Source organism: Erpetoichthys calabaricus, chromosome 1 (assembly GCF_900747795.2).
Source record: "Erpetoichthys calabaricus chromosome 1, fErpCal1.3, whole genome shotgun sequence".
Classification (NCBI taxonomy): Eukaryota; Metazoa; Chordata; class Cladistia; order Polypteriformes; family Polypteridae; genus Erpetoichthys; species Erpetoichthys calabaricus.
Window position 1 is genome coordinate 18,849,088 of NC_041394.2, and position 18,851 is coordinate 18,867,938.

At 42.5% G+C, this 18,851-nt stretch overlaps 1 protein-coding gene across 1 annotated transcript in view; it reads right to left on the bottom strand.

Moving 5' to 3' along the window:
* LOC114647296 (glutaminyl-peptide cyclotransferase-like) overlaps nucleotides 1-18,851 on the bottom strand; it is a 48,338-nt gene that overhangs the window by 15,340 nt on the left and 14,147 nt on the right. The window contains exons 2-4 of the mRNA XM_028795973.2: nucleotides 18,661-18,807; nucleotides 14,558-14,845; nucleotides 3,981-4,142 (exon numbers count right to left, since the gene is read on the bottom strand). Coding sequence (XP_028651806.2) covers nucleotides 3,981-4,142; nucleotides 14,558-14,845; nucleotides 18,661-18,807 — 597 coding nt within the window. The remainder of the gene's footprint in view (nucleotides 1-3,980; nucleotides 4,143-14,557; nucleotides 14,846-18,660; nucleotides 18,808-18,851) is intronic.

Consider the following 18,851-nt stretch of genomic DNA (forward strand, 5'->3'; position numbering starts at 1 on the left):
CCCTGTTTAAGGATTCAGTCCTCTGAATTGATTCTTTTCATCATTAAATGACAGCCAAACAGAAATGAGACATGAAACGAGCCGACAGATGTCTCAATGCCTGCTCAATAATCCAGGTAAGGAAATTCTAGAAAGTTGATTTTGTTCATCTGGACATTGTTTTTTTTTCCAGGGAGATACGTTACACCACTCATCTAAGTGACTTCCACAGTCTCTGATTTGTCTCACCTGTTTGTTTAGCAGCTGGCTCCGTGCCTTCTGTAGGATTTTTGTAGCTCAGAGACCCTTCATTGACGATTTCATCTGTAGACTTTTAGGTGTAATTCCGCTCTGTCTACATCTGAGGCTGAATCTCAGGTGGTTCCTGTAGTCTGCCATCTTACGGGCTGTTTGCTCATACTCACGTACAAGCTTTAGGCAGATCTTGCCAAAGTGAGTGAAAATGTCTCGATGCTTGCTCAATAATCCAGGTAAGGAAATTCTAGAAAGTTGATTTTGTTCATCTGGACATAGTTTTTTTTTTTCCCCCAGGGAGATATGTTACACCAGGGGTCCCCGGCCCACTACCAGGCCGCAGCCGTCTGACAGCCGGGCCACGACAACGGAGACTCACTCAGACTTTTCAGAACGCTTAGCGGGCAGGGCTTTGCAGCGGCGCAGAGAGACCGAGGTGAGAGACTATTACAACAAAGTATTGTTACAGTCCCGACAGTTTCCCCATATGACACGAGTCTATAGAAATGTTGTTACTATGAAGTACATTCAGCAGATACTTTCATTACAACGAAGTGACCTTGAAATGCTTGAACGAATCATCCACAGAGCAGTTAGATCTGTGGTCGCAGCTCAGATGTGCACGTTTGCACAATGATCCCCAAACAGAAACAAAAAAAATAATTCTTTCTTCGAACTTTCCTCATACTGTTTTTTTTTTTGCTGTTTTTGTTGTCTGTGGTTTTCAGTGATTCCTTTTGCTTATTGCTTGTCAACATCTGAAAAACATCCATTGGAATTTAACTCATTGTCACCCTCCTATAGAAACGGCAGACACGAAAAAACGACAACAGTGTTAATGTTTGTGATGTGCAATCTGTTGGAATGACAAATGCAATGCATATGTCTTTGTTATATGCAAAAAAAGAAGAAAAATCTCAGGTTGCAATCGTATCCGAACTGCTTAATAACTTAATAATAATAGAAATGTAATGTAAATTGTGTATAAAACTGCCCTACGAACCCGTCCTGAATCCTTACAATCCCACCCCCCAACACCGGTCCCTGGAAAATTTTGCTTCTAGTAAAGTGGTCCTTGCCGTCAAAAAGGTTGGGGAGCACTGCATTACACCACTCATCCAAGTGACTTCCTCAGTCTCTAAGGAAAGAAGTCACTTGGACGAGTGGTGTAACGTATCTCCCTGGAAAAACAAACTATGTCCAGATGAACAGAATCAACTTTCTAGAAGAGCCAACAGATGACCAGCTAAATTGGGGCTTCAAACTCCAACCATTTTGACTCCAATCACTTTCTTAATGAAAAGTCGATTCTTGCTGTTAATTAACCCCGTTATTTAATTCCACGGCTTTGCTGCTGCCCTCATTCTGCCACAGCAGACATTTCCAAAACTGTTGATTTTCTGTATTTTCTTAGGGCTCGTTTATACTTCACGCTCAGAATGCATACGCATACGCATCATGGCTGCCACGCGTTCCCAGCATTCATTTGACGCGTACTCTGAGCAGGTCCTCAGAAATTATCATGACGCGTGCGTGAGTTGCAGTACCAGCAAAAAGTCAGGGGGCGCAATGTGCTAAAAGTCGGAGTCTCTGTTTACGATCTTCATGTGACAGAAAGCCTCAATGCGGATCCTACGGGAGCGATGTGCGCACTTTGATGTTTGATGAATGGGTCGAAGTGGTGAAGCAAAATGCTGACATACAGATGCATTCGTAGTGCTTTTATATTCCAGCACAGCATATTCCCGATTGTAATGACACAATACATTTTAAAAGTCTCACATACCATCTTCTGTGCCCGTCTTTTTTTTCTGTGGCTTCCTCCTGACCCGACAGCAGTGGCAAACAGCAATAGATCACCACACAGAACACATTACATGTATGATATTCCAACTCTCTGCACATTTAGAATCCTTAGATTTATACTTGATATCACTTTCATGATGAAATGCATTAAAGTATGTAGGTTACATTTTACAGATAAACTGTTAATTTTGTTTAAATAATGAATACTGTTAATAATTACACACATAGGGGGGACATGGTGGCGGAGCGTTAGCACTGCTGTCTCACATGGAGTCACGTCCCTAGTGTTCCCTGTCTGGACTCTGTGTGTTTTCCTGCTGGGTTTCCACACTGTGCTCCGGTTTCCTTCCAAAGATCTGCAGATGTGGTGACACTAAAATGACGCCAGTGTGTGCGAGTGTGCTTGTATTCACCTTGCGATGAGCTGATGCCCCAACTAGGGATTGTTTCTGCCTTCTGCCCAATGCTAGCTGGAATGGGCACACCACAAGATTGATGGATTTAATCATTAAACATCCTTTTCAGAGATATTGCGGTAAGGTGTCATCAGAATTTAACGGGTGATCACAGCACAGCGAAGCCGAACCTGTTCTCCTCGTGATAATATCTCGCACTGCCACCTGGTGGATTCCTCCAGATTTACATAAAGTACGTGTGCGATTATAAACAGTAAAACGTTTGCATAGCAGGAGTATCCGCTGGAGTACGTGTTGCGTCACATGAAGTATAAACATGGCCTTAGAACACTCTTAAAATATTTTGGAGTCCAGAGAGATCAGCCTTACTGAGACCTTCACCTTTCTTCATTTTCAGATGTTGTGTGATGGGCACAGGTGAGCTGCTCATGTGGCGGCTCGCTTCGTGTCTCGTTATTGTTTGGCTGTCAATTAAGGAAAAAGAAACAACTAAGGGGTCTGAGTTAAGGCAAAAGAAGTTAATTAGCAGCAAAAACTGGTCACTAATGAAGAAGATGGTTAAGGGGAACACCTGCAGCCACTGCGGCCCTCCAGGACTGGAGTTTGACACCCGAGGAATAGAATATAAATTTTCTTTCATAGCAATAGACCATGGTAGAGCCTTTTCCCCCCGTAAATTAATATGAGATTGAACTCTCTTGCTATAATCGAAGATACAGTGTGTTAATGGAGTCAGCCGTGGTTTAGAATAGGTGGTCCCCGTTCTAGCAGGGACTGAAAGGCCCATTTACAGCATTAAAATGGGAGAGGCCTACAGTTTTCTGGCCATTTAGAAATGGTTCAGTTGTACGAGAGAACTTAAAGAAACAAACAAGACATACTGTATAACAGAACTTTTCTTTTCTTGCAATACCAATCTTTTCTATATTTTTGTTTGAACTGTTTTACTTTGAATTTTAGTAAAGTTTTTAAAACAAAGACACTTTGTCTGTAGAATCATTTCAACACATCAAGCTTTTGGCCAGAATCCCATGACGCATACTGAAGCTGCAGAACTTTGGTCATTTTGGGTAACTGCAGTTACATTTACTTTAATAGCATTTTTTTTTTTTTTTTGCAGACCTAGTAACAAATCAACAGCGACCTCACAAAGGAAATTCATATGAGTAATGAGAAGTGGGAAGGTGAAATCTCACAAGTTACAACTTCCAAAACTCAGAGAGCATGTGAACACAGCATCAGTCGTCGGATCCTAAGAAGAACTCCCATAGATTTGCTTACTGAGACGATTGTTCTGTAATACCAAGACTCCGAGTTTGAGTCCTGCTGCTACGGAAAGACGTGCACCCGAGGGAGGGTGGGTATCGCTCTCAGCAAACGCCACAGCAGATGTGCCACACAGGGACAGATTCTAAAAGCATCTGGGCAGGGATGGGAGACAAGACCACGTGAAAGTGGTCATGCCTTTATGTGTGTGTGTGTGTGTGAGAGATAGTCGGTGGGTCACTCTATTAGCAGACTTACGATGCTGTCCAGTAGGGTAGTGTCTACAGCCCCACTGGGGTGTTTCGTCTTTGCCATTCTTCCTGCCAGATGCCGAGAGCCATACAAGGAGTCTGTGGGGGTCCATTCACTGAAGGCCTCTTCACCATCAAAAAACACCAGTTGTAGTGTCAACGGCAACCTCTGGAAAAGACAAGACAAGAAGAAATGCTTACTACACCCACTCTTTGTGCCTCAGGCGAAACCCAAGACCCCAGAACACAACTGCAAGCAAAATTAGTCACGCAAGTATTTTATAATTACTACTGTGGAATTTCACACATTCACATGAGGGACCCACATAATCTTATCTTCGGAGCTGGAGCCTACAGTTAGGTCCATAAATATTTGGACAGAGACAACTTTTTTCTCATTTTGGTTCTGTACATTACCACAATGAATTTTAAATGAAACAACTCAGATGCAGTTGAAGTGCAGACTTTCAGCTTTAATTCAGTGGGGTGAACAAAACGATTGCATAAAAATGTGAGGCAACTAAAGCATTTTTAACACAATCCCTTCATTTCAGGGGCTCAAAAGTAATTGGACAATTGACTCAAAGGCTATTTCATGGGCAGGTGTGGTCAAGTCCGTCGTTATGTCATTATCAATTAAGCAGATAAAAGGCCTGGAGTTGATTTGAGGTGTGGTGCTTGCATGTGGAAGATTTTGCTGTGAACAGACAACATGCGGTCAAAGGAGCTCTCCATGCAGGTGAAAGAAGCCATCCTTAAGCTGCGAAAACAGAAAAAACCCATCAGAGAAATTGCTACAATATTATGAGTGGCAAAATCTACAGTTTGGTACATCCTGAGAAAGAAAGCAAGCACTGGTGAAGTCAGCAACGCAAAAAGACCTGGACGTCCACGGAAGACAACAGTGGTGGATGATCGCAGAATCATTTCCATGTTGAAGAGAAACCCCTTCACAACAGCCAACCAAGTGAGCAACACTCTCCAGGGGGTCGGCGTATCGATATCCAAGTCTACCATAAAGAGAAGACTGCATGAAAGTAAATACAGAGGGTGCACTGCGAGGTGCAAGCCACTCATAAGCCTCAAGAATAGAAAGGCTAGATTGGACTTTGCTAAAGAACATCTAAAAAAGCCAGCAGAGTTCTGGAAAAACATTCTTTGGACAGATGAAACCAAGATCAACCTCTACCAGAATGATGGCAAGAAAAAAGTATGGAGAAGGCGTGGAACAGCTCATTATCCAAAGTATAGCACATCATCTGTGAAACACGGTGGAGGGAGGCAGTGTGATGGCTTGGGCGTGCATGGCTGCCAGTGGCACTGGACACTAGTGTTTATTGATGATGTGACACAGGATAGAAGCAGCCGAATGAATTCTGAGGTGTTCAGAGACATACTGTCTGCTCAAATCCAGCTAAATACAGCAGTCAAATTGATTCATGATACAGATGGACAATGACCCAAAACATACAGCCAAAGCAACCCAGGAGTTTATTAAAGCAAAGAAGTGGAAAATTCTTGAATGGCCAAGTCAGTCACCTGATCTTAACCCAACTGAGCAGGCATTTCACTTGTTGAAGACTAAACTTCAGACAGAAAGGCCCACAAACAAACAGCAACTGAAAGCCACTGCAGTAAAGGCCTGGCAGAGCATTAAAAAGGAGGAAACCCAACATCTGGTGATGTCCAGGAGTTCAAGACTTCAGGCTGTCATTGCCAGCAAAGGGTTTTCAACCAAGTATTAGAAATGAACATTTGATTTCCAGTTATTTCATTTGTCCAATTACTTTTGAGCCCCTGAAATGAAGGGATTGTGTTCAAAAAATGCTTTAGTTGCCTCACATTTTTATGCAATCGTTTTGTTCACCCCACTGAATTAAAGCTGAAAGTCTGCACTTCAACTGCATCGGAGTTGTTTCATTTAAAATTCATTGTGGTAATGTACAGAACCAAAATTAGAGAAAAGTTGTCTCTGTCCAAATATTTATGGACCTAACTGTATCTTTGCAGCTCTAGGCACACGGCAGGAACAGTCTCGCCGAACTGGATGCCAGTCAACTGCAGGGCACACTTAACCCCACCAGTTCACTGTCCACCCATCCATTTTCTAACATTACAAAGTCATTTGCAATGTTCGAGTTACCTTTGGCCTGTAAGTATTTTCCCACGTTTCTCTTTTTAGTCAGTCAGTCATTTTCCAACCCACTATATCCTAACTACAGGGTCACGGGGGTCTGCTGGAGCCAATCCCAGCCAACACAGGGTGCAAGGCAGGAACAAATCCCAAGCAGGGCGCCAGCCCACCGCAATTTCTCTTTTTATGATTAACTTCTCTATCAGCTGTGCATACGTACACATTCTTTTCTGTTCATACTGTCTATTGATCACTGTACAGTGAAAGTGGATTCGCCCTGAAGAGGGCACCTTTGCCCCAGTATACATCGGCAATACAAGAGATCTGGAATGACTTCATTGTAGGATGCCGACTTGAGGACTAACCTACTACCTTGGATAAGACTGAAATGACGTTATGAGCTATGCTAGTTTTTTGACATTTTGTGGACACAGATTTTTTAGTTAAATAAATCAATCATATGATCTTGTAAACCCCTTTGCTGATCCATACTTGTAGGCTTTTTTAATATCACGTTTAGGGTAGGGGATGTGAGCCTGGCGGCTTGCACACTGGCACACGGACACTTTATTTAGAAACTAAATATATTCAAAAATTTTTTTAGTTACTTACAGAAATAAATAAAAATGAAATACTAAAAAAAATATATTTTTTTATTTCTCATTAAGTCCATCCAAAATCTTTTTTTTTTTTTTTTAATCTGAGAGTCTTGGTCCAGTAACTCTCAAGTTGCAGGCCAAACATGTGCAGAAAATGATTAAGATTGTTGCAAATGTTTACATAAGGCCGCATCCTTGGCCTGATTTTCCATTAACCTCAGACGTGGCCTTAATGAATTCTTTGTTTCCCCAACATATATCATGCCACAAGCTGTACACTGAAAACCGTAAATACAAGAAATTGAAAAGTCTGGTAAATTAGTAAATGTACGTTCAAAAAACTTGTTACGGTGATCCCTCGCCTATCGCTGAAGTTACGTTCCAGACCCATCAGTGATAGCTGAAAATCTGCGATACAGAAAGACCATATAAACAAACATTTTTTAATAGTTTAAGCCTTAAAATACCCCTCCTACATGCTTTAAACACATGTAAACTTATTAAAACACACTGTGTAAACACATATGATATGTGGATGTCGGGCTAAGGATATGAGTAACATAATAATAATAATGTAGCGTACCGTCGATTCATTCAAGCCATAATGGCGAGTGACATCCACATAATGCTTTTCTTCCCTTCTTAGAGGGCAGAGTGATGGCTAGGGATCTGCACTAGGAATCGGAAGGTTGCCGGTTCAAATCCCCTAAATGCCAAAAGGGACTCTGCTCTGTTGGGCCCTTGAGCAAGGCCCTCAACCTGCAATTGCTAAACGCTTTGATTAGTGAGAAAAGCGCTATATACAGTGCATCCGGAAAGTATTCACAGCACATCACTTTTTCCACATTTTGTCATGTTACAGCCTTATTCCAAAATGGATTAAATTCATTTTTTTCCTTAGAATTCTACACACAACACCCCATAATGACAATGTGAAAAAAGTTTACTTGAGATTTTTGCAAATTTATTAAAAATAAAAAAACTGAGAAAGCACATGTCCATAAGTATTCACAGCCTTTGCCGTGAAGCTCAAAATTGAGCTCAGGTGCCTCCTGTTTCCCCTGATCATCCTTGAGATGATTCTGCAGCTTCATTGGAGTCCACCTGTGGTAAATTCAGTTGACTGGACATGATTTGGAAAGGCACACACCTGTCTATATAAGGTCCCACAGTTGACAGTTCATGTCAGAGCACAAACCAAGCATGAAGTCAAAGGAATTGTCTGTAGACCTCCGAGACAGGATTGTCTCGAGGCACAAATCTGGGGAAGGTTACAGAAAACTTTCTGCTGCTTTGAAGGTCCCAATGAGCACAGTGGCCTCCATCATCCGTAAGTGGAAGAAGTTCGAAACCACCAGGACACTTCCTAGAGCTGGCCGGCCATCTAAACTGAGCGATTGGGGGAGAAGGGCCTTAGTCAGGGAGGTGATCAAGAACCCGATGGTCACTCTGTCAGAGCTCTAGAGGTCCTCTGTGGAGAGTGGAGAACCTTCCAGAAGGTCAACCATCTCATCAGCAATCCACCAATCAGGCCTGTATGGTAGAGTGGCCAGACGGAAGCCACTCCTTAGTAAAAGGCACATGGCAGCCCGCCTGGAGTTTGCCAAAAGGCACCTGAAGGACTCTCAGACCATGAGAAAGAAAATTCTCTGGTCTGATGAGACAAAGATTGAACTCTTTGGTGTTAATGCCAGGCGTCACGTTTGGAGGAAACCTGGCACCATCCCTACAGTGAAGCATGGTGGTGGCAGCATCATGCTGTGGGGATGTTTTTCAATGGCAGGAACTGGGAGACTAGTCAGGATAAAGGGAAAGGTGACTGCAGCAATGTACAGAGACATCCTGGATGAAAACCTGCGCTCTTGACCTCAGACTGGGGCGACGGTTCATCTTTCAGCAGGACAACGACCCTAAGCACACAGCCAAGATATCAAAGGAGTGGCTTCAGGACAACTCTGTGAATGTCCTTGAGTGGCCCAGCCAGAGCCCAGACTTGAATCCGATTGAACATCTCTGGAGAGATCTTAAAATGGCTGTGCACCGACGCTTCCCATCCAACCTGATGGAGCTTGAGAGGTGCTGCAAAGAGGAATGGGCGAAACTGGCCAAGGATAGGTGTGCCAAGCTTGTGGCATCATATTCAAAAAGACTTGAGCTGTAATTGCTGCCAAAGGGTGCATCGACAAAGTATTGAGCAAAGGCTGTGAATACTTATGTACATGGGATTTCTCAGTTATTTTATTTTTAATAAATTTGCAAAAACCTCAAGTAAATTTTTTTTCACTTTGTCATTATGGGGTGTTGTGTGCAGAATTCTGAGGAAAAAAAATGAATTTAAATCCATTTTGGAATAAGGCTGTAACATAACAAAATGTGGAAAAAGTGATGCGCTGTGAATACTTTCTGGATGCACTGTAAATGCAAAGAATTATTATTATTATTATTGTTACGATGCAGGAACCTTGGAAGCCATCATAGGGCTTAAAACAAAACGAAAAGTTCACAAAAAGTTTGCTCACAACAATCAAGACCACAAGCAAGGTACACGATGCGCAGAGAACTGAGATGCGTCGGGGACCCGCGCTTGCTGTTGTTCTGAGATTACATCACGTTAGCAGCAGCCAATCAGAGCCCAAGAGAATGAAAATTCCATTCCGATTGGGTGAGACTCCTCTTTCAGCCAAACGCGAAACTCTTTGTCTACCGTAGTGATATGCTTTGTTATGAATTGGCTGCAAAGTACACTACAGGTAGGATGTACTTATTGAATTTTTCTGCGATATAGTGGGGGTGATAGCTGAACAGCGATACAGAGGGGGATCACTGTATACTTGTTTTTAATGTACAAAAGGGGTAATGCCACCAAAGCACATTTATTAACTTTTTAACCGTACAAGATGTACTAAAATATCTTTTCAATTTTTATTTTTACGATATGCAGTAAGTCTGTATGATTGTAAAGGTTCAAAAGACTGTTGAACCTAAAAGAAATGATTGAGAATAACCTGTTCAATGTATTGTGCCTGGGAAGTATATTAAATAACAAAAGGTAAGAGATTTTAAATTTTCTATCGGAGTAATTGGGGAAGCAACTAGTGACATGTCTATTAAAGAAGGGGATCCAATCAGTCGATCTTGACCCTTCTTTTGTCTTTCATGCCTGTGCTGTAAATAATTACCTGTACATGAATCCCTGTTTGCCAAAATTGGATTATCATAATTTTTATCGGGGTCGAAGATTAAATTCTCAATCTCACAAATGCGTACCCCATCCAAATGATTAATATTAGGGACCTGCTACAGATGTCGGAACTTCTCCATATTGTAATCAAATACAGAAACACACATATTAAGATTAGGCACCAGATAACATAAATTAGGATTAAATGTGTGTTTGACGGTGGCACAGTGGGTAGCGCTGATGCCTTGCAGTTAGGAGACCCGGGTTTGCTTCCCAGGTCCTCCCTGCGTGGAGTTTGCATGTTCTCCCTGTGTCTGTGTGGGTTTCCTCCCACAGTCCAAAGACATGCCGGTTAGGTGCATTGGTGATCCTAAATTGTCCCTAGAGTGTGTGTGTGTGTGTCCTGCGGTGGACTGGCACCCTGCCCAGGGTTTGTTTCCTACCTTGTGCCCTGTGCTGCCTGGGATTGGCTCCAGCAGACCCCCCCCCCGTGACCCTGTGTTAGGATATAGCGGGTTGGACAACGACGGACTGTATGTCTGGTGTTGATATCACTTTGAAAGCTGATCATCTGCCCTCTGTGATGCTTACCCGATGGCACATGCATGCAGCTTAAACCACAAAGTTACCAGTGCAGTTCCTCATAGGCTTGTTATTGTCACAAGTACAACACAGCCTACATGTCGTTTCTAGTGAAGGCTGAGAAAAAGTTGTTAATGGAGAATGGACACCATTTCTGATAGAATGGGAGTCTACAGAGACAAACGCTGGACCACAGCAAACACAAGGAAAACATCTATGAAAAAGAAAATGCTCATGTGACTCGTGTTGCATAATCCACACATCAAGTCATCCAGCTGTATGGGTAAAATGCATGTTTTTTTTTTTGCTAAAACATTGTTAAATAAATAATTATGTAAAAAAAATCAGTGCAGAGGAAATGCATTCACATGAGATTGAGCTTTTGAATTGAAGATCCATCTCTTCCTCTCATTCATTGGTCAAGACTCCTGTCTATTCTCCAAGAATTTAAAAATGTTTTTCAGGCACAAACCACATTGAGTAAGTCACATATACCAAAATATATATTATTTTTTGGGTGGAATATTCCTTCAAATGACATTTCACAGTTCCTTACAAATGATTCATAAGGTTCTGGTGACCTAGAAGTTCATGGCATACACAGAATGTCTTTGATGACTTCCACTGCTTGCCAAGAAGTATCTCTGTTCTTACTTCAAATACTTTACTAATCAGTGACATATTTATTTTTTTGTCATGCCGACTCCTTGATAACTAAAGAATCTGCTGTGCAAACCTTGTGTGAATACCACAGGAAATTCTTCTTCACACGTCCATGCCCCGCTCCGCTTTCTCCTTCTCAAGCCTGCTCCCCCGTGGGTGGGCACCGATTTGCTTTCCAAATTCACAAGCCCACCCACGCTTATTCAAAAATGCCTGAAATGGTCTGCTTATCAATTTCACAAGGCCACCTGTGCCGATTTGCTTTTCCCTTCACACACACACACGCGCTTGCCAGCACATGCCCACAAAAGTCCGTTGGCGTCGATTCTCTTTCCTCTTCACGGCCTGCCTGCTCCCGCATGCACTGAATCGATTTCACCTTCACAAGCCCACATGAGCTTACTTCATGTATTTGTTTAACTGCATGAGGTGTGTAGCAGCAGAAGGTCTTATGAGGTGCGACAATGCAGTGCCTCAGACTTGAGATGGATGCCAATTTTAAGTCTGGAAACATTTGGGGGGGAAAGAAAGTGCATCGTAAATTAGAAGGAACAGAGTATATAACCTTTAAAATAAAAATGTTAATATTATCCCACTTCTCCTGGAGTCAGTAGGTGCTTCTACTTCTACTTGCACAAATGCGTATATGTAAAAGTGTGCCCTGTTATGGGGCAGACTCCATGGACTGGCACCCGATCAACGCCCAGTGATGCCAGGATAGGCTCTGGCCATTTGATCCTCTCTGTATTGTATTACAGAGGTGTGACAATGTAAGGAGAGATGAGAAGTTGGTAAATTCTTCTTCTTCATTCGGTTGCTCCAGTTAGGGGTTGCCACAGCCGATCATCTTGTTCCATAACTTCTTGTACTCGTCATCTTGTTCTGTCAAACCCATCACTTGCTATGTCTACTCTCACCACATCCATAACCTTCTCTTAGGCCTTCCCTCTTTTCCTCTTCCCTGGCAGCTCTATCCTTAGCATCCTTCTCCCAATATACCCCTCATCTCTCCTCTGCACATGTCCAAACCAATGCAATCTCACCTCTCTGACTTGTCTCCCAACTGTCCAACTTGAGCTGACCCTCTAATGTCCTCATTTCTAATCCTGTCCATCCTCGTCACACCCAATGCAAATCTTAGCATCTTTAACTCTGCCACCTCCAGCTCTGTCACCTGCTTTCTGGTCAGTGCCACCGTCTCCAGCCCATATAACATAGCTGGTCTCACTACCATAAATCCTGTGACCTAATGCTGTTGAGCTAGGCTCTGGCGTCCACAAGCCCATCTTGGATTGGGGGGGTGGGGGGTTTGATTGGGTAAAAGGAAGGGGAAACAAATGGATGGATGGATGGCTGGCTTGTGTTTTTGGTGTTTTATTGTGCATTTTTTCTGCTGTGTAAAGCACCATGTAATTCACTGTAAGTGCCATGGAGTAAAGATGGGCAATCTTGGCCGAGAGGCCATAATGGAAGAACTGTGGGAGTGGGGACACAACCTATCTGAAACATCTCGTAATCTTCATCCTGGCAGGGATTAAGGTATAATGGATGGACTGGGTGAAGGTGGCTACCAGGAGCTGTTCATACCTCTACACAGAAGGTAGTAGTGTTCCTCTAGGCCAGGGGTCTCCAACACGTCACTCGCGAGCTACCAGTAGCTCACCACACCTTTCCAAGTAGCTTGCCAAAGGGTTAATGAATCCTACATAAATTTGAAAACTTGATTAGTCAAATTAGGTGTGGGCGATCTTTCCAAAAAATCATATCACGATCCTTTTAACACAAAATCACAATCCACAATCTGAATTGTATTCTGTCTTTTCAATGTGGCAGACACTTAAGAGAATATCCAGACTCACTCATTTAGACCTAAGTAACACTTTATTTTAAATATCAAACAAAGTTGAATTCAATTGTTCTCTCGTTCGCTAGCTAAGCAGAGTTAAGGAACACGCCCTGAAGCTGGCGAGTGAGTGAGGAAGGCCCCTCTCCTCGGTCTGCTGCGTCTCTTGGATTCACGCAAATAAATTGGTACCGCGAGTGAACTCTGATACATAGCGAAATGAGAGAAGTCGCAAAATCAACCGGAATGTTCAAGCAAATTATAGAAAAAACCCGATCTAAATCCATTAAGTAGTTCTCTCATTTAAAGTGGACAGACATCTAGACAGACAGACATTGGATTTTATATATTATATATTAGTAAACCTTCAAAATAATGTGCAGTTAAAGTCTCAACAGCATTCTCAGCATTTCTGGAGCTCAGTAGAGCCAGATAACTCTAAGAATCTTCACCAAGCAGCTCTGAAAATGTCTGCTTTGTTTGGGTCTCCATACTTCTGTGAGTCTGAGATGAATGTCATGAAGTCAAAGTTCAGGGCAAGACTGATGGATGAACATTGAAATGACTCCATAAGAGTGAACCTCAGTGGCTCCACTCCACCACACACCTGCCCCTCTTGTTGACTCCATGCAGTGTAAGTCATCTGACAAACTAAAAAACACATCACACATGGAACTGGACCTGTGAATAAAGTGACACAGTGACATGTGACAAAATGACAAATGAATAAGTCATATCTGTGGATTTGGATTTATAATTGCATTGTTTTGTTCTGACAGCATTCATGTATTAATTCAATGGTGTGAGATACACTAGAAACAGACGTACAAAATGCACTTGCAGGTGAACTAAATATTTTTTGTGATGTTTTAATGCAAAATGTGAGTTGTGGACACCAACATTTTGCAAATGTTCAGGCAAAACAAGCTTATTCAGTTTGTTTGGGTTGACATAAGTTATGAGAATAAACGTTAGAAAACATGAGGAGCTTTCGGCCATTTTCATTTTGGGAAAGTAGCTCTCAGGGGGTAAAAAAGGTTGGAGACCCCTGATCTAGGCTGATCCCTATTAGAACACCCGCAGTGTTGCATGGGAGTTGTAGTTTGGAAGTGCAGCCCTGTTGGGGTCCTTGGGTGACACCTGAGGGTACAGCCGGGGGAGGACACCACTGGTTTCCACATGCCCCAGAAATTGCTCCTGACATGCAGTGAAGTGACACTGGAAAGATTCTTGAAAAGAAGCCCACCACCTCACATCGGGAGGTCAGAGGAAGCTGGACAACGCTCACAGAGGAGAAACAAAAGGGAGACGGAGGTGATTTACTTGACATTGGTATGGTGGTAGACTGATTTGTTACAGTATTATGGAACTGTTACCAAATAAATTCAAATTTTTATCTGGGTACCTCCTAGTGGTCACAATCAGTTAAATCAGTTTTCTCTGGAAACTTGGACTTGGTTAAATTTTAAGATAAATCTCAAGAACACAGCCTGGTCGTTGACGGCATGACACTGGTGTTCTCTTAAAGCAGAAGTCAACTGGTTGTAAAGCTGAAGGATAAAGCCTCCAATTCACGGCTTACCTGTTGCTTAAAAGTTCGTAACTCTGCATCCAGCGCAGTGACCAGCTCCAGCAGCATAGCACAGGGTACGGCAGAATCACTGGCCCCTATAAAGACCCTCCCCTTTTCATCAGTGGGAAAATACTTGGAATCATAGTGACATGCCAGAAGGAGGCGACGAGGGACATCTGGGTCTAGTACAGCCATAACATTGGAGAAGGACACCTGCCCCCTAGGCGTCAGCGCACTGAATGTGTCGAAGCCCACCGTCCACCCAGCAGACAGTGAGCTCAGGCAGTTGGCGATATGCTGAAAAGAAAAACATAAGCAGATCCTCTGTAACTGATATTGAATGACCGACCGGGCATCAAAACTACTCAATAAAATAGAAAGAGACTTCTCAGTTCTGTAACAGGAGATTTTATATATCAATGTAGTACAATTCTTGTGAAAAGCATGAATGCCTTCTAAAATAACAACATGAAAATTTTAACTAATCAAGTAACTCCCTAGAAAGTGCAGTAAAGAGAAAAAAAATATATTAATGAACTCAATATTTGTTGTGCCACCCTTTATCTTGTCACAGGTCCATTGCTGTGCAGTTTCTGAAGGTCTTCACCTAACGCCGTGCGTAGAATTCACACTAAAACATGGCGCACGGACAAAAACGGAAATGTGCGTACACACAAAAAAATCCAGATACATAAATCTGTGCGAATGTCAACTTCAATGCTCTTCCACTACATAAATCCCGGACAGCATGAAAAGTAACGCACGAGCAGGCGCCTGCTGCCCCACCCAAATTCCTTCCAGAATTACACCTCTTTGAATATGCAAATCAATATAAATATCCCTTAAGCTCAGCGTTCTGTGAAAAGGCAATGGCAAAAGCACGGGGGAAAATAGAAGAAATTCAGCGAATACCAAGTGGAGGCAAAGAAAAACGTACTATATGTTGGTTTAAACAGCAGTATAAACAACAAAAGAAAGTTGATTGAGTGACATAGTGTGTCGGAGAAACTCGAAAGCTCAAGTTCACAAAGTCGAACAGTGCCCAAAATAAAAAAGAAGTTGTCACTTATCAAAGTCGCCGTGAAAAGGTGAGTCGTAGCCCACCATCTGAGTGTCATATGAAAGCTTATTAGGGTAAAGAGAAAAGAAAAAAATGGGGACAAAGTGGGGAAAAAAAGATCGAAATGTCAACTTTACAGGTGCTGGTCATAAAATTAGAATATCATGACAAAGTTGATTTATTTCAGTAATTCCATTCAAAAAGTGAAACTTGTATATTAGATTCATTCATTACACACAGACTGATGTATTTCAAATGTTTATTTCTTTTAATGTTGATGATTATAACTGACAACTAATGAAAGTCCCAAATTCAGTATCTCAGAAAATTAGAATATCAATTAAGACCAATGCAAAAAAAGGATTTTTAGAAATGTTGGCCAACTGAAAGGTATGAACATGAACAGTATGAGCATGTACAGCACTCAATATTTAGTTGGGGCTCCTTTGGCCTGGATTACTGCAGCAATGCGGCGTGGCATGGAGTCGATCAGTCTGTGGCACTGCTCAGGTGTTATGAGAGCCCATGTTGCTCTGATAGTGGCCTTCAGCTCTTCTGAATTGTTGGGTCTGGCGTATTGCATCTTCCTCTTCACAATACCCCATAGATTTTCTATGGGGTTAAGGTCAGGCGAGTTTGCTGGCCAATCAAGAACAGGGATACCATGGTCCTTAAACCAGGTACTGGTAGCTTTGGCACTGTGTGCAGGTGCCAGGTCCTGTTGAAAAATGAAATCTGCATCTCCATAAAGTTCGTCAGCAGCAGCAAGCATGAAGTGCTCTAAAACTTCCTGGTAGACGGCTGCGTTGACCTTGGACCTCAGAAAACACAATGGACCAACACCAGCAGATGACATGGCACCCAAACCATCACTGACTGTGGAAACTTTACACTGGACCTCACGCAACGTGGATTCTGTGCCTCTCCTCTCTTCCTCCAGACTCTGGGACCTTGATTTCCAAAGGAAATGCAAAATTTACTTCATCAGAAAGCAGCAGTCCAGTCCTTTTTGTCTTTAGCCCAGGCGAGACGCTTCTGACGCTGTCTCTTGTTCAAGAGTGGCTTGACACAAGGAATGCGACAGCTGAAACCCATGTCTTGCATACGTCTGTGCGTGGTGGTTCTTGAAGCACTGACTCCAGCTGCAGTCCACTCTTTGTGAATCTCCCCCACATTTTTGAATGGGTTTTGTTTCTCAATCCTCTCCAGTGTGCGGTTATCCCTATTGCTTGTCCACTTTTTTCTACCACATCTTGTCCTTCCCTTCGCCTCTCTATTAATGTGCTTGGACACAGAGCTCTGTGAACAGCCAGCCTCTTTAGCAATGACCTTTTGTGTCTTGCCCTCCTTGTGCAAGGTGTCAATGGTCGTCTTTTGGACAACTGTCAAGTCAGCAGTCTTCCCCATGATTGTGTAGCCTACAGAACTCGACTGAGAGACCATTTAAAGGCTTTTGAAGGTGTTTTGAGTTAATTAGCTGATTAGAGTGTGGCACCAGGTGTCTTCAATATTGAACCTTTTCACAATATTCTAATTTTCCGAGATACTGAATTTGGGACTTTCATTAGTTGTCAGTTATAATCATCAACATTAAAAGAAATAAACATTTGAAATACATCAGTCTGTGTGTAATGAATGAGTCTAATATAGAAGTTTCACTTTTTGAATGGAATTACTGAAATAAATCAACTTTGTCATGATATTCTAATTTTATGACCAGCACCTGTATAAGAAATCAGACTCCACTTATCACCTATGAAATACCATTCTATCTGAGAAGCAGGCAGAGGCAACATGATGTGATGCCGTTGTTTTTCAGTGGCAGAGACTTGGAGACTAACCAGAGTTGAGGAAAAGCTGAACAGAGCAAAGTACATACATATCCATAATGATAACCTTCTCCAGAACACTCTGGACTCCAGACTTGGCCAAAGGTTCCCCTTCCAACAGGACAATGGCCCTAAGCACAAAGCAAAGACAACACAGGATTTGCTAAAGGACCACTCTGGGAACATTTCGGAATGGCCAAACCAGAACCTGAACTTAAACCCAATTGAACATCTCTGGAGAGACCTGAAAATGGCTCCATCCTACCCGCCTGAGAGGATATGCAGAGAAGAATGGCAGAAAATACTCCTAATCCACGTGTGTGAAACCCAAAGAGACTCCAGACTGTAATAGTTGTAATTAAACAATTTTAACATAAAGCTGTAACGTAACAAAATGTGAAAAAAGTGAAGGGGTCTAAATACTTTTTGAATGTACTAAATCTACAGTATCTAGAGCTATATACATACACACACACGTGTATAAAGGATAAAGGCACTATATGAACAGATAGATAAATTGTGTCACACATGGCTTCTGCATTTTGACTTCTGTTTGGTTGAATAAACCTGTTGTGTGTTATTTGTCACCCGAGGTCCAATATTTAAAATTTTAGTTCTTGCGGAGCATGGGGTGATTTGTTAATTTCCAATAACAGCTGAAGCCATCCATCCATTCATTTTCCAACCCGCTGAATCCGAACACAGGGTCATGGGGGTCTGCTGGAGCCAATCCCAGCCAACACAGGGCACAAGGCAGGAACCAATCCCGGGCAGGGTGCCAACCCACCGCAGACAGCTGAAGCCAGTTGCACTTATTTTTCATATTATTGGCAGAAACTCTGCTAGAGATACGGATCTGTAAAGTGTCTTATAATGGTATTCTTTATAGAATGGTGCAATATAAAGAAACAAAATATTATTGGAGTATGATGCTGTATGCGCTGTACTGTATAACAATCCTGTGCTCAGAATCTAGAAACTGAAAGCTGTACTGCCCACCTGGATCACTGCTTTTGTTAATAAATAAATATTTACAACAATAAAAAGGAATCTTCACTTTCCAGGTCATTGTGATGCCACAGCATATGGTTGTTGGCTACTACGTAGTTTTTAGCATCACTGCCTTCTAATGACATGAAATTAAAATGACACCCAGTGGGGGGGTGACGTCAGAGTCTGTTGTGGTGACTTGTGCCCTCCATGCCCGTGGCTCACTGGCTCACCTGCCTTGCCACTTGGCTGCCGGGAGATCCTGGATACCTTTCAATTAGCATCGGCTGAAGAAACGTCTCCCAGAGTCGCCGCCGATCCACAAGTGAAGCAAGTCGGCGGACCTGCGTGCTGGACAGCTTTCTGAATTTGTGGGAAAACTGAAAAAAAAAGTAAAAGTAAAAATGAATCTGCAGTGGCAGCA